The sequence below is a fragment of the Capra hircus genome (assembly GCF_001704415.2).
Source record: "Capra hircus breed San Clemente chromosome X unlocalized genomic scaffold, ASM170441v1, whole genome shotgun sequence".
Taxonomy (NCBI): Eukaryota; Metazoa; Chordata; class Mammalia; order Artiodactyla; family Bovidae; genus Capra; species Capra hircus.
This window is the reverse complement of record NW_017189516.1, coordinates 45,529,245-45,545,838: the sequence shown is the minus strand read 5'-3', so window position 1 is coordinate 45,545,838 and position 16,594 is coordinate 45,529,245. Positions and strand designations below refer to the sequence as shown.

At 45.1% G+C, this 16,594-nt stretch overlaps 1 protein-coding gene across 3 annotated transcripts in view; it reads right to left on the bottom strand.

The window, feature by feature from the left end:
* The window catches only part of PCYT1B (phosphate cytidylyltransferase 1, choline, beta), a 141,772-nt gene that overhangs the window by 25,125 nt on the left and 100,053 nt on the right, over positions 1-16,594 (bottom strand). For all 3 annotated transcript variants that reach the window (XM_018044011.1, XM_018044010.1, XM_018044012.1), the window contains exons 4-6: positions 13,328-13,479; positions 9,381-9,459; positions 539-681 (exon numbers count right to left, since the gene is read on the bottom strand). In XM_018044011.1, the coding sequence (XP_017899500.1) occupies positions 539-681; positions 9,381-9,459; positions 13,328-13,479 (374 nt within the window). The remainder of the gene's footprint in view (positions 1-538; positions 682-9,380; positions 9,460-13,327; positions 13,480-16,594) is intronic.

The window sequence follows — 16,594 nt, the reverse complement described above, 5'->3', positions numbered from 1 at the left end:
CAAAGACTTTGGGCTTTTTTTAAGTGGCTGTAATTTCTCTGGACAAAAAAAGCAGCTGTTAAAGTTTCTAATGAGCATCTGTAAGGCCTTAATAAAAAGAAAATTGTAAACCGTTAAAATAAGAACACACTTTCTCTGAGTTTAGCTTTGTAGAGCCTCTGTGTTCCTTTCTTCCCTTGGAGCAGAAGACAACTATTGCCTTTCATGAGGGCAGATCTCTCAGAAACCCTTCACCCAACTCTGAGAACTCTAACGGGGAGGGTGGGGTGTGGAAAGGGAGGTGAGGTGGCTCCCTTAAAAAATGTGATGTTCACTCACTATCTGTATGCCTTGGTCAAATTACATTACCTGTTTGGACATTGGTTTCTCCACGTATAAAATGGGGATAATAATACATCATTGGGCTGTTATATGGACTAAATGAGACAGTAAATGTCAAACATCAAGAATATCGAGTGGTGTAACGTAAGTGATTTGTAAACAGTGCCAGCAGTAGCGTGACACGCTGGTCCTCAGAGGTGCGGGGTGGCACACTTACATTGATAAAGCTGACATTCAGTTCCTTGGCTGTGTAGCCTCTCTGGAGGTTGCGTCGGGCATAAACATCATAGTCACGGACAATCCTGGTGATGATGTCTGATGTTGAGATGCCTTCTGTTCTCTGTGTTGGAACAAACATCCCTGTTCGAATAGAAAAGACAGGATGAAGAAAAAACAACTAAGATGATCTCAGGTGACCCATTTTCTTGAATGACTCTCCTGTCCAGGACAAAGTGGCAGCTCCTAGGTCGAGGTGGCTTTCACATCTGGCCCCAGCTGACTCTGCCAGGCTCAATTCCAGGCACTCCCAACCTGCCACAGACACTGCGTGTTTGTCATACTGGACCCGTTCCCTGATGCACCAGGCATTCACCTGGCTCTCAGCATTTGCTCATTTCAAGCCCTTCTTTCCTGCCCCGGAACCCCCTTCCCTGCCCACAGCAGCTGCAGAGTAGCTCCTCATCGTACAGGGTCCAGTCTTAAGGCTATGCCTCTGGGAAGTCTTTCCTGACGTCATCAGGCAGAATCCACACCCATTATAATATAAACTTGACTGCTATTAACAAAAGCATTTTCAGTATCCATTTCCTTGTGGAAAGGGAGCACTCTGAAAGCACAGGCTGTGTCTTGATCATCTTTACGTGTCCAGCACCCAGTTCAGTGCCCCAGTGTCTAGCACACGGAGAGTTCTCAATACATGCAAATTAAATGAGTAAGTGAATGGAGCATAGCAGTCGAGTCAAAGAATTTGTGAGATCGCAGCAACTCCCCTTCTTCCCCAGGGAGTTCTGCATCATGTTATAGCAAAGGAAAAGAAGAAGGATGCAGTATTTTTGTATCTATAGACATGCCCAGGGGGTGCTCGATGATTTTACCCTTCTAAGAGCAATCTACTCTCAATGGTGGTTTCACCACACAAAGGCCTTTTCATCTATACTCTACTGGGACTGAGAAGAAACAAACAAGCACAGAGGATGCCAAGTTCTCATAGAACTTCCTTAAAGTCCTCAAAGATATATTTGAGTGAACCAATACAAGGATGTAAAGAAGTCACAACTGTTATCAAAGACAAGGATCTGGTGAAATCGAAAATGACATAAACAGATGAAAGATATACCTGTTTTTTAATAAGAACCAATACTGTCAAAATGTTTATACTACCCAATGCACTCTATAGATTCAATACAATCCCTATCAAAGTACAAGTGGCATTTTTCATAGAACTACAACCAAAAGTTTTTATATTTAGATGGAGACACAAAAGACTCCAAATTCTCAAAGCAATCTTGAAAAAGAAAAATGGAGCTAGAGGAGTTAAGCTTCCTGACTTCAGACTATACTAGAAAGCTACAGTCATCAAAACAGGATAGTACTGTCACAAAAGCAGATATATAGATCAATGGAACAGGATAGAAAACTCAGAAATAAACCCACACACCTGTGGTCAATTACTCTATCACAAAGGGGGCAGACTATAGAATGGAGAACAGACATCCTTGTCAATAAATGGTGCTGGGAAAACTGGACACCTACATGTACCTACATGCAAAAAAATGAAATTAGAACATTCCTTAACACCATGCAAAAATGTAAACTTGAAATGGATTAAAATTCCACATCCTGCAGAACAACTAAGCCTGTGAGCCACAATTACTGGGCCCATGCCTTAGAGCCCATGCTCTCCAACAGGAGAAGCCGTGGCAATAAGAAGACTGCATACCACAACTCGAGAGTAGCCCCTGCTCGCCACAACTAGAGAAAGCTTGCACGCAGCAACAAAGACCCAGTGCAGCCAAACCAAACTTGAAAAAATATTTTTAGAAATGGGCAGATCTAAATAGAGATTTCTCCAAAGACAAACAGATGGCCAAGAGGCACATGAAAAGATGTTCAACATCGCTAATTATTAGAAAAATGCAAATCAAAACTACAACGAGATACCACCGCCGAATGCCCATCATCAAAAAATCTACAAACAGTAAATGCTGGAGTGGGTGTAGAGAAAAGGGAACTGTCCTACATTGTGGATGGGAATGTAAATTGATACAGCCACTATAGAAAGCAGTATGAAGGCCCCTTAAACAACTAAAAACAGAACTACCACATGACCCAGCAATCCCATTCCTGGGCATCTATCCAGAGAAAACCATGGTTAGAAAAGATATATGCACCCTAATGTTCATTGAAGCACTATTTACAGTAGCCAAGAGATGGAAGCAGCCTAAATGTCCATCAACAGAGGAATCGATAAAGAAGATGTGGTCCATATATACAACAGAATATTACTCAGTCATGAAAAGAACAAGATAACGCCATTTGCAGCAACATGAATGGACCTAGAGATTGTCATAATGAGTGAAGTAAGTCAAACACAGAAAGACACATATCACATGATATCGCTTATATGTGGAATCTAAAAAAAAAGGTTGTGTACAGATGAACTCATTTATAAAACAGAAGGAGAGTTACGGATGTAGAAAACAAACTTACGGTTACCAGGGGATGGAGGGGAGGAATAAATTGAGAGTGGGATTGACATATACACCCTGCTGTATCCACGCATAGGGAACTGTATTCAATACTCTGAAATGGCCTATATGGGAAAATAGTCTTAAAAAGAGTAGATATATGTACATGTATAACTGATTCACTTTGCTGTACACCTGAAACTAACACAACGTGGTTAATCAACTATACTCCAATACAAAATAAAAATAATTTAAAAAGACAAGATTCTGGTTCATGCTTGTACTTCTGTTGTTGACTGCAATCACGTGCTGGCAATTGAAATCTATCTAATATGATGGTGGTCACACTCAGTCAGAGATATCAGGCATGATACAGCACGATGGACAGAGCTTAGGGACAAGGGTGCTGGGTCCTCTGCTTCTAGACTTGAGCAAGTCACTCAAGCCTCAGGAGGCAAGTTACTAACCTCAGCCTCCAGAGTTGAGAAATGAGCTGGCTGTGCAAGGTGACCTTGGCCTCATCTGTGCCGCCTCCCTCTCCCTTAGTCCTTATGTCCAATCAATGTCTTTCCACTCACCAACCTACTTCCCAAGTGTCTCCCTGGTTCACCTGCTTCTCTCCATTCTCCATCTAAACCAACCTAACCCCATTTTGTTCAAAGATTACAGCAAGAGCCTCAAAACCAGTCTCCATGGATATCACTTTTCTATCCCCTCAAATCCACTCTCCCACAGCCAGAGCTGCAGAACAGTCTTTCAAAATCCTGCTCAACATCCTCATTGGCCTTGTATTTAGATTCAAACACTGTCCTTTGTATTTAGATTCGAATCCTTGACTCTGCAGCAGTTTGCCTTCCCTATTCCCTGTGCTTCTCTCCAGTCTCCTCTCAGACCCTCTTTCCCCCTTCACTCCCTAAGCCAAGGTCTCTGTGCCACGCAGTGGTGGCAGGCATTGTTCTCCTTGTTTCCTAGGGAGCTGAGCAATGGGCTGGCCCAGCCTTGGCCTCGCCACACTGGACTTCAGTGTCCTGCCAGCGCTGTGCCCTCCCCTCATTCTGCCACAAATATACTCTGTGGCCCTGAGGCCAGAAACTTCTTTTACCACGCTCTAAGGCAGTGGGCTCAAAACAGAAATCTAAGTAGAAGGCAGAGGACAGAAACATCTAAACACATGGATATTAATAGCACCCAACTGATGCAACTGTGCAGGAGACTCTGATGGGCGAGGGGCCCCAAGCCAGGGACCCTGAGACCACATCCTCACTTCAGTGAGAGCAACTAGGAGCTTTTCTGGTGAGGAGTACGTCCCATCTTACAGCAGGCAGGCATCTCACTCATGAGCCCTGCCTGTTGAAATGTTAAGAGGAGTGTCTAGTCACACGTGGACTTTAGGAAGTCACTCAGACACTGGTGACATGGGCTCACCCTTTCTCTGAAGACACAGGATGAGGTCTCTGGGGCTGAATAACTGGGAACTGGGGTTGGGGAGAGATTTGCTTTGGCTGGTTAGGAGGTGGGTCTCTGAAAGAAGCCAAGCCCTCTGCTGACATAATGAGGCACCCGGCTTCCTCCAAATCCTAATTATTGCTCTGCTAAAAATATTCAGGAATGAGCATGATCAGAGAACCTTTTTTATCACGCTTTTCAGAATTACGGCATTTGGTTATGGAGCTATTTTAAGCAGCAGCAAAGCACATATTAATGAAGAAAACTTTCAACAGTAGCAGGCAATATTAGAAGACGATGAGGAATGAGGACCTTACAGTCTACTTCATTTAAACTTCGTCTTTTCATCTGGCTCTGCTGCAGAATTTTGACATGCAGTTCTGACAAGCAGAGCAGAGGGCTGTAAGGTTTAGTTCCCACCCTCCATATCTCTTGGCTTCATATAAAGTGATTTTAAACTTTCAGAAGGAACCTCGATGAAAGGATAAAAGCCCAACATGAATGCTGACGTCATTTCTGAGCGCCTTTCTCCCACGTCTTCTCTACCCAGACCCCAAGCAGATTTCTACTGTGCCTCTCCCTTGGTGTGAAATCAGCAGAGATCAATGGATTGCAAGAAAGGGCCCTTGTGCATATGAAAAGTCACACCTATATCTTACGCCTGTGTTCCCAGAGCAAGTAAAATACCACCTGACTATTCAATTTGGAGATGGGAATTGTGGCAGATTAAAGGTGGGCACGGCCCCTAACCCTGGGCATCTGAGCTGGCCTTTGTGACTTTCTTATAACAAACGGAATATGGCATAAGTGATGCTGAGTGACTTCAAAGGCTAGGTCAGAAGAAGATTTGCATCTTCCACTGAAGGTGTTTGCTCTCCAGATGGGTCCTTTAAGATGCATTCTGGGAGCCCAGCCACCATGCTGTGAGGAGCCCACACATGGCAAGGCCACCTGGAGGTGTTCAAGTGCCAACCCCAACTGAACTCCCTGTCGACAAGCAGCATTCACTGCCAGTCACTTAAGCACACCACCAGGGACCTCCCTGTTAGCTCAGCTGGTGAAGAATCCACTTGCAATGCAGGAGACCCCGGTTTGATTCCTGGGTCAGGAAGATCCCCTGGAGAAGGGATAGGCTACCAACTCCACTATTCTTGGGCTTCCCTTGTGGCTCAGCTGGTAAAGAATCTGCCTGCAGTGTGGGAGACCTGGGTCTGATCCCTGGGTTGGGAAGATCCCCTGGAGAAGGGGAAGGCTACCCACTCCAGTATTCTGGCCTAGAGAGTTCCATGGACTGTATAGTCCATGGGGCTGAAAGAGTTGGACACGACTGAGCGACTTTCACTCACCTACTCATGGTAGACAGTGTGTGTTGTATGTGTTAGTCACTCAGTCATGTCCAGCTCTTTGTGACTCCATGGACTATAGCCCGCCAGGCTACTCTGTCCATGGGACTCTCCGGGCAAGAATACTGCAGTGGGTTGCCATTCCCTTCCCCAATGGTAGAGAGTAAAATAGCAGAAATTAAACTAAGCCATTAAAAATCTATTGGGTTGGTCAAAAAGTTCGTTGGAGTTTCTCTGTTACATTGTACAGAAAAACATGAACAAACTTTTTGGCTGACCCACTACTTCTGCACCTACCTTTAGCTACAATACCAGTTCCAGCCCATGCCTTCCTCAAACACTTCTTCACTCCAAGGTTCTCAGGCCGCAATAGGCTTATGAAAGGTGGTCTGATGGAGGGAGATGGGTGGAGAAGCTAAGGAATCAAGGTAATGTACTGTACCACCCCCTCCACCATGGACAGCTCCACATTTAGAGTCAGGAAAACCACCTGACCCTCTAAGAGGATAGAAGTAATTACCTTTGCCCCAGCTGTCTTTTTATGTAATCCAAATGGATATAATCTGGGTGGGCTGAGTATTTTAAAAATCCCAGCAATGACTATTTTGATTCCTGGTTTGATTTGAAATCCTGTGACACTGATCGAAAACTGCAGCTCGGGAAAATGACCAGCACTGGGGATAGCCGAGACTATTTTCCATTATACATTTGCCAAAAGAGCAGTTAGAATTTTTGAGTTCTTGCCTGTTATAAAGTACAGCGAGAAAAATGCAAATTTTAGATATAATTTCAAAGATCTTTCATTCAGATCATAGTCATTTGGGTTTTTGTTTTTTGGCTGTGCCCCATGGCATGTGGAATCTTAGTTCGCCGACCAGGGATTGAACCCATGTCCCCTGCTGTGGAAGCACACAGTCCTAACCTTTGGATCACCAGGGAAGTCCTTGGATCTTAGTCATTTATGAAACAAGTCAAAGAGTGATTCCTTCCATCTTTCACTGAGATTTTGTTGGGCTGTAAGGCGAAGATGGTTTGGAGTAATTTAGCATATCATGAGCATCTCCTTCAATAAAGAGGTGTGTGAGGGACTCAGAGGTCAAAATACCAATAGAAAGCCAACAAACTGGATATGAAGGACAGTATCATTCAGGCCAAAATATCACCCTTACATCTAAATGATACGAACAATTAATTCCACAAGACAGAAGTGTGTTGTGCAACTATCTAGGTAATGTTATCTAGGTAAATGGTTCCATTTCCTGTGTGTTGGGAAGAGCCCCTGCAGACAAAGGCTTCCAGCTTAGGCTGCCTCTCCATCGTACTCTATAAAAGCATTCTCTTGTTCCACCAGCACTCAAGGAGCACCACAGATGTACCAGGAACTGTGCTGGGGGTGTAAAGATGGATGAGACGTGGCCATAGCCTGCGGCACTTCACTCTAGCTAGGGACACACACACAATCAGGCTGCCAAGAGAAGGGAGTTGAAAAGGAGGTCCCTGTGCAATGAGTATCTGCATCTGAGGAGGGCGCGGGGTGTGTTGAATCATGCCCCAGGGAGAGACGGCATGTCCAGGCTGGCTCCTCAGGGGGCCCTGACCAAGAAGCTCAGAGGAAGGGCATTCCAAGCTCAGAGGACAACTGGAGCAAAGGGACAAAGCGGACTCCATGTACAAAGTACAAAGTACAAAGACAGACTCCGTGTGCCTGGAGTGTAGGGTGTGCAGAAGGCAGAGCACAGAGCAAGGCTGGTGAGATGGGGAGAGAAACCCAGCAACAAAACCCGGCAGTGGTCAGAGAGCAACGGGAAATTAGAAGGTCCCAGAAGTGTCCCGGAAATGGAAGCAAAGACAAGAGTGTCTAGGAAAAGAACACGGTCAGCACGGTCATTATGCCTGGAGGGACTGAGCTGAGACCACTGGACTGGGTGGCCCAAAGGCCATCTGAGAACTGAGCCGGGATGGGACAAAAGTCAGAGCCCGTGGCTGAGGAACGACAGTTGCCACTAAGAGGAGGACTGAGCAAGGATGTGAGTGGAGGGAGAGGCAGGAGGCGGGCAGGAGGAAGGACTGGGGTTCGTCTCTGCGGACTTCCGCGTGTTCGTAAGCTGATGAGAAACTACCCGAGAGTGAGCGCCCTGGATCACAAAGGGAGGAAGAATGAAGGAAAACATGCTCCAGAGACGGGAGGGTAAAGGGGCCAGCCTGGGACAGAAAACACACCCCTCTTCCTCAGGACGCAGGGAAGAGGCAAGGGCACAAGGAGGTATGGGCAAATCAGGGCAGGAAGGGACAAGGAGGAGGCAAGCGGTAGCAGGGAGCACTGAGGACCCCGCTGAGGGTCTCAACCCCAGGTCTGCTCTGATGCCCCAGCAGCCATTTCCCTGGAGTCTGAGCAGCACGGGCGCATGGAGAGCGCTTGACAAAGGGAGCAATTCTAGGGAGCCCACAGGGAGGGAAACTCCCCTCTTCCCAGCCCCCAGTAAGTCCCTGGGACCAACCAGAGTCTCTGACCTGAAGAGAAATGCCTAGGGACAAATGGGACAACGGCCAAAGCTCAGGCACCTTGTCTGCCTTCCAGGACCTGAGTCAGCCGCTTCAGGAGGAAAGCAGTTTACCTGATTCCACAAATAGATGTGTCTATTTTTTCTTTTTTTTTTGCCTCTGTATATGGTGCCTGAGGATATTATCATGTGACGGGATGACATATGGTAGGACTGGACTAGGGAGACAGGGAGTCCAGATCATTAATTATCCCGTTATCTGTCCTCTTCTGGAAGGAACTTTCTTGGGAGCATAGAGTAATTTCATTGTTAATGAGGAAAATGATTGCCCTTCAAACAACAGGGTTGGGGGAGGGGGATAAATTAGGAGACTGGGATTAATAGATACACAGAGTGTGTGCTCAGTCGCTCAGTTGTATCTGACTCTTTGCGACCCCGTGGACTTTAGCCCACCAGGTTCCTCTCTCTGTTCATGGGATTCTCCAGGCAATAGTACTGGAGTAGGTTGCCATGTCCTTCTCCAGGGGATCTTCCCAACCCGGGGACTGAACCCATGTCTCTTATGTCTCCTGCATTGGCAGGTGGATTCTTTAACACTTGCACCACCTGGGAAGCCCTAGCAGATACACACTACTGTATATAAAACAGATAAACAGCAAGGTCCTACTGTATAGCACAGGAACTACATTCACTATCTTGTAGTAATCTATCACGAAAAAGAATACATATATATGTATAGCTGAATCACTCTGCTGTACACCAGAAACTAACACCACACTGTAACTCAAGTATTCTTCAATAAAGAAAAATAAGAGTCCTGTGATTTTATGTCCTCTAAAATTGAGCCTCAAACCAGAAGTCGAGTATTTTGGTGCTCAGGTTAATTTCTACATAAACACCTAACTGGTGTCTGCGCCACAGCTGAGCCTTAGCACATGTCAACAGAGGCTTGCAGAGGCTCTCTGGGAGACATCTGAAAGTCCATGCCTTGTAAGCATGTGCTGCAGACCCAGAGCTGGGGTCTCTTACTAAACCTCAGTGTCATGCTGCAGGGGACAGGTGAACACAGGAGGACCCCTCACCTGCTTCCTTTATATGCTTGTAAATATCATCAGAGCCAGCGGAAGAGTACGGAATGTCATCGTGAGCCACAAAGTCAATCTGTCAGAGAGAGAAAAGAGTGACATCACCACAGGGATGGGGGTACATGTCTGTGATATGAAAATACATATTTTTAAAAATAAAACAGCTATGATAAAGCAGTTTAAATAAGCAAGTTAGGTCCCATCACTTCATGGGAAATAGATGGGTAAACAGTGGAAACAGTGGCTGACTTTATTTGGGGGGGCTCCAAAATCACTGCAGATGGTGATTGCAGCCGTGAAATTAAAAGACACTTATTCCTTGGAAGGAAAGTTATGACCAACCTAGATAGCATATTAAAAAGCAGAGACATTACTTTGCCAACAAAGGCCATCTAGTCAAGGCTATGGTTTTTCCAGTAGTCATGTATGGATGTGAGAGTTGGACTATAAAGAAAGCTGAGTGCCTAAGAATTGATGCTTTTGAACTGTGGTGTTGGAGAAGACTCTTGAGAGTCCCTTGGACTGCAAGGAGATCCAACCAGTCCATCCTAAAGGAGATCAGTCCTGGTGTTCATTGGAAGGACTGATGTTGAAGTTGAAACTCCAATATTTTGGCCACCTGATGTGAAGAGCTGACTCATTTGAAAAGACCCTGATGTTGGGAAAGATGGAAGGCAGGAGGAGAAGGGGACGACAGAGGACGAGATGGTTAGATGGCATCACTGGCTCAATGGACATGAGTTTAGGTCAACTCTGAGAGTTGGTGATGGACAGGGAGGCCTGGCGTGCTGCAGTTCATGGGGTCGCAGAGTCGGACACGACTGAGCGACTGAACTGAACTGAAGGTAGACTTGAATCCTGGACTGGAAGGTATTTCCAACTGTCTTTGTTTGCATGAGGGCTTCCCTGGTAGCTCAGCTGGTAAAGAATTGGCCTACAGTGCAGGAGACCCCAGTTCAATTCCTGGGTCAGGAAGATCTCCTGGAGAAAGGATAGGCTACCCACTCCAGTATTCTTGGGCTTCCCTGGTGGCTCAGACAGTAAAGAATCTGCCTGCAGTGTGGGAGACCTGGGTTAGATCCCTGGGTTGGGAAGATCCCCTGGAGAAGGAATAGGCTACCCACTCCAGTATTCTTGGGCTTCCCTGGTGGCTCAGACAGTAAATCTGCCTGCACTGATGGGACCTAGATTGGTTTCTCTCCTTTGCTGGTCCCTCTTTCTTCTCTTACCTCTAACAGTAGGTTTTTTTGGCCTTCTATTCTTCTGCCTCTAAAATCTCTCCTTCAGAGATTTCATTCATCCTTCAGATTTTAATCACCTCTACTGTGAGGACCCAAAATCTTCATTCCTATCTCACTGATGGCAATTAGGCCCTCCCTCACACTTAAGTAATTTTTTTTTTTTGACTGAGCCACACAGCATGTGGGATCCTACTTCCCCAACCAGGGATTGAACCCATGCCCCCTGCAGTGGAAGCCAGAGCTCTAACCACTGGACCGCCAGGGAAGTCCCCCACTTAAGATATATTTTATATTGTAGAAATGAATTCACGTCTCTTCTCATTTGATTCATGCAACCACCTTGTGAGGCAGGTAGGGCAAGTATTACTAATTCAGTTGGGTCATGCAGCTGCTGAAATGACAAAACTTACCCAATTTCCCCCAAATCATCCTCTTCTCTTTTGCCACCCTTGCTGTCACTTTAAAAACCTGTCTGGAATCTTCACTCATCCTTAAAACTGGCGTCCCTTCCAATGGCGCCTCCCTTTTCTCATTTACTTAGGCTCCAAACACCCTAGAATCAGCCTTTTTTCTCTACTTCCTTCACCATCAATAGCATAGAAGTCACAAGTTCCGCTGGGGTGTGTATGTGTGTGTGTACTCACATGAATGCATATACCCCTCTCTTCTTCTCCATTGCTTATGCCAAGTCCAGGGCCCCGTAACCTGGATTATTAATACCAACTTGTATCTGGCCTTCCTCACCGCAGGCTCTTTCCTCTCCAGCCAGCTCTCTGTCACATGGTGGGGGGACCTCCTTCAACAGAGTTCTCTTTTTGTCATCCTCATACCTGCTTATCTTCACTAGTTCCTTGTTTCCTCCTACATCAAGTAAAAACTGCTTGCCTGAGGAATTCCCTGGCAGTCCAGTGGTTAACACCCCAGGTTTCCAATGCAAGGGACACCGGTTCAATCCCTGGTTGGGGAACTAAGATCCCACATACCATGTGACATGGCCAAAAACCAAACAAACAACGAAAGAACTCCTGGCCTAAACTTCAAAGCCCTTTATTAAAAGGCTTCACTCCAGCTTGAGAGGTAAAGCAGCAGTTTAATTCGCCTGGGTATGGATTCCTGCTTCATCACTTACTAGCTGTATAACTCATAACTTAGTGGTCTGTGTGCTCAGTTGTGTCAGACTATTTGTGGCCCTATGGACTGTAGCCCACCAGGCCCCTCTGTCCATGGAATTTCCCAGGCAAGAATATTGGAGTGGGTTGCCATTTCCTTCTCCAGGGGATCTTCCCAACCCAGGGATCGAACATGTGTATCCTGTGTCCCCCTCATTGCAGACAGATTCTTTACCACTGAGCCATTGGGGAAGTGGTAAGGATTAAATCAGGATTTTTCAGCCTTGGTACTAGTGACATGCTGAGCTAGATAATTCTTTCCTAGAGGGGGAGAGTCTATCTTGCACATTGTAGGAGGCTTAGCAGCACCCTTGGCTTTACCCACTGGATGCCAGTAGCACCCCTTTAGTTGCTTCTACTGCCAAATATCCCTTGGGGGCAAAGTTGCCCCCACTTGAGAATCACTGGATTAAATATTACAATTATGTAAAGGTGCTAAAAAGAATAACTGGTACACAGCAAGTACTCAACAAATGTTACTGCCATTAATTCTGTTCTTAGTACTCAAACTTAGTTGTCCTTCCCTCTCCAGTGGATGACAACAACAACGTCTCAGGGTGGCCACGAGATTGAATGTGATTCCTGTAAGAGCAAAGCCCTTAGCACTGGGCTGGGTCCGTGGCAAGCACTCGATAAACGGCAGCCATCACAAGCAGCCCCGTAACGCTTCACACAAGTTGAAGATACAATAGATGCTTAGTAAAAATGTGTTCGTGATTGCTGGAAGTAAATCATATTGTAGTTTTTCCTTTTTTCTTTTTATTCTTGCTGGGAAATTGTCTCCTCAGCTATTACCCATGCACATTTATCAGCATTCTCTATTCTCTGCTGCATCGTGAATTTAAAAATAGAAAAGAAAACTCTTAGAACAGCTTAATCTTATTTTTTTGTACTGCTTATAAAAGGAAAGAATAGCTCCTAATGTGGGGCTTGTAGGGAGATACAAAGCACATAATTTCATGCAGATCAAAAGGATTTCTCATGTTTTCAACTAATAAAAATCTATCAGTAGGAGTCTCAGGGTCACAAAATCAGAGATAGAAAATTTTTTCCTTAGAGCCTGACCCCTGCCCCTCTGGATAAGATGTGTGGTCATTTGTTCCATGAAAAATGATGCCTATGAATCTATAAGCATCAATAACAATGGTGATAATTGTGATGATGTTTTTGGACCTCTTGCTTTGGGCCAGTCAGTGTGCCAAGGGTTTCACAACATGATCTCATTAGATCCTCAAAACAGCAGTTTACAGTTTAGGTGAGTTCAAGGTCTTGCTCAAGGTCCCACAGTTACAAAGGGATAGAAGGCACACGTGGACCCGAGTGATCCAGCTCCAGAGCCCACAGTGAGGAAGCAGGTAGCTGTCGGTCTGCAGGTGTGAGCACAGGACAGGCGCTGCGTCAAGTGACACCACGTGACAGCGCCTGGAGTTGCCGTTTTCCTAAGCTGGACGACTCCTTGGATTTTTCTGGGTATAAGGGCTGAAACGGACGACTCTGTAATCCTGTTACTTACAGAATGTGGAGGGCCAAGTACCTTGTGTTTTTCCAGAAACTCTGGGGTGAGTGTCCACGGAGCATCTCTAATGACTTCATCCACATAGCGACAGTGTCTCAGAGCTTCGTATCTCTCTGCTTCATTCATTACGGTGAAACCCTTGAATTTGTGAGTGAGGTCGTCACTGCAAACTGAAGCAGGTAAATGCATTAAATGCTGTTTGCTGGCCCAGGCCCTGCCCACAGCCATCCCAGTACAGACTAACTCCTCAGCTAGACAAAGAACTCAGCCTCCCTAGGTGTGTGGCATAATCAAACTCTTCGTTTTTGTTTGTTTCTTTTTGTTTCTTTAATGGGAACAAAGGATCAGTGAGGCAAGCTAAAATTCATTGGCAATGGAGAATTTTATTTTAGTCCTAATTACAAATGCATTCTCCACTGTGTCTTTTATTAAAACTATTCTCCACACCCCTTTTATATCTTTTTATTTCCTTATCCCACCCTTCAGTGAAAATTGCTATTCAGAAATAAAATGACCAAATGAACAGAGAAAAGACAGCAAGGAGACCAAGAGGCCTGAATTATCGAACGTTGGAGCAATGAGTTCTAATTCCTTAACTATATCGTTGTGCTTAGTAACCCAAGTGTGATTCACATACACGCACATGTGCACACACACACACATGCTTCTGTTCCATGGATTGCGGTCCAGTCACTATACAATCAAGAGGAGAAAGTCACAAAATAGAAGATGCGGTCAAGCCGAATTCACCCTTCCCATATCGCATCTTTACTAGATCTCAAGCTCCTGAATCCTCAAATGGGCATGATACTATCCTCCACCATCAGCTTTAGAAATGATTTTTTGAGGATTTACATATAAGTGCTTTGAAATAGGGACTTCCCTGGTGGCCCAGTGGTTAAGACTAAACCTTCCAATGCAGGGGGTACAGGTTCGATCCCTGGTCAGGGAGTGAAGATCCCATGTCCTGGAGCCAAAATACCAAGACATAAAATACAAGCCATATTGTAACAAATTCAATATTTTTTAAAAATGGTCCACATCAAAAAGTCCTTAAAAAAAATAAGTGCTTTGAAATAAAGTGAACAATAAATACTCTTCATTATCATATCCAGAATGTATTTTTGTTGGCCAAAGCAGCTTTTCTACATGTCAGGAAGAAATGGCATTGTGGCTACAGGCCCGGTTCATCAACATCCCCATCAGCATCTTACTGTAGCCAGTCAAACTAACCTGACCACTCCTGAAGATGAGGTTGTTTTCTTTAAGGCCTAATGTACATGCAATAACCTTATAAATTTTAAGTGTACAAGATGCTTTAAAAAACAAAAATACAGTCATTTTCTTGGAACCAGGTCATGACCCACATCCAGAAACAAATCTGGCCACAGAGTAAGTACAGCCAACAGTTGCACTCAGCATCCTTGGAAACCTTCCTGCTGCAGCCCTCACACGCTGTGTCCAAACCACCAGCAAAACTGCTGGCTCCCTCACAGCACACCGAAGCCACGCTCTCCTCACCACTTTTGCCGCTCCCTGCCCGGCCCATTCACCATGAAAGACCTATCAGATGACATCACCCTCAGTAGTCGAACCGTTCCCATCTGCCTCAGAGTCAAAACCAAACTCCTCTGGCAGCCTACAGGCCCCTACCAGATCCACAGTCCCCTCCGGCCATTCCTTGCCTCTCTGACTGCATCTCCTATTGTGTCCCAGCCCCTGGCCTCCTTGGCTACTTCCTGAAGCCACCAGGAATACTCATACTCAGATCAGGGCTCTGCACTTCCTGTTCCCCAAACCTGGACCAACTGTGCCCCAAATTGCCATAGGGCTCACTCCCTCTCCTCCCTCAAGGCTCCCCCAGCCACTGTATTCTAACTTGGGATCTGCCCCCACCATTGGCAGGCCTCGTATCTCCCCACCTTACTTCTTGCTATGGCACTCATCATTATATGATTGCCTTATTCATTTATTGTTGGTGTTTCTCTACTAAAATATTAGCTCCTTGAAGACAGGGACTTTTGTCTGTTTCCTTTTCTGAAGCCCCATAGGAGACTCAACTATTTGTTGAATGAATTAACAGTGCCTGATATGTATAGATGCTCGATAAATGTTTACTAGGATTTAAAATAATAGATGTATGTTTACCTGCAGGTACGTTCCAACATTCATGCACATAAGAGACTAGTATGCCTCTCAATACACATGTGTATGTCTATATATCTCCTATACATACTTCCTGTGATGATGAATAGACATATTCACAATACAACGTAGGAAACATTGTAGTGTCTTACATTACCAGCAACACGTGGCAGGCTCAAAAACCTCTTAAGTATTAGAATCACCTAAGGAGCTTTTTAAAGATGCCCAAGCTCCACTCCTCAAGGTTTAGATTCAGTGGGTGCTATGGTCTGAATGTGTCTCCCCAAAACCATATGTTGAAATCTTAACTCCCAAAGATGATGATATTAAGGAGGTAGGCCTTTGGGAGGTGCTCAGGTCATGAATGGCATTAGTGCCTTATAAAGGAGGCCCCAGAGAGCTCCCTAGCCCTTTCACCATGTAAGAAAACACTGAGAACGATCCAGCTCTGAATCAGGAAGAGGATCCTTGCCCGAAGACCATGTCAACGCCTGGACTTTATACTCTTCAGCCTTCAGAATGATGAGAAATGAATTTCTGTTGTTTTAAGCTACCTGGTCTGTGGTATCTTGTCATAGCAGCTCAAATGAACTAAGACAGTGGATCTGGAGTGGTGTACAGGCAGCACTATTTTTAACAAGCTTCAGGGATGATTCCAAGGCAGACAACATTTGAAAGCCCCTGAAGCATATTATGAACATCTGGAGTAAACAGCCCAGCCTATCTCTGAATCACCCACTTCACCCAGCTTGGGGAGTGGGGTGTGTAGTAGGGCCATAACGACCATGTCATGTATTCATTCACCACATGCATTCGGGTTTGACTTCATAAATAGGAATTATTTATGGATCAAGCTGTACAATTTAAAAATTGATCTATGGCTTTTGAAATGTTCTTAAAAGATTTTACTTTTTAAAAGACTAAAGGAATTTATTAAAAGACTGCCTCAAGAATTGTATTAAGCAAGAATGGATTTCAGATCCATCAATTTTCTATTTCAAACAATAGAAAACAAAGCCAAACCATATCCTCCCCTTCCTTTTGACCCTGCACCTGACCAATTCAGTGTCACTTTGAGACAACTGAGATAATGGCCTCCTGACAGAGCACAAAGAAAACAAACAACCTGTTTATGCCAAC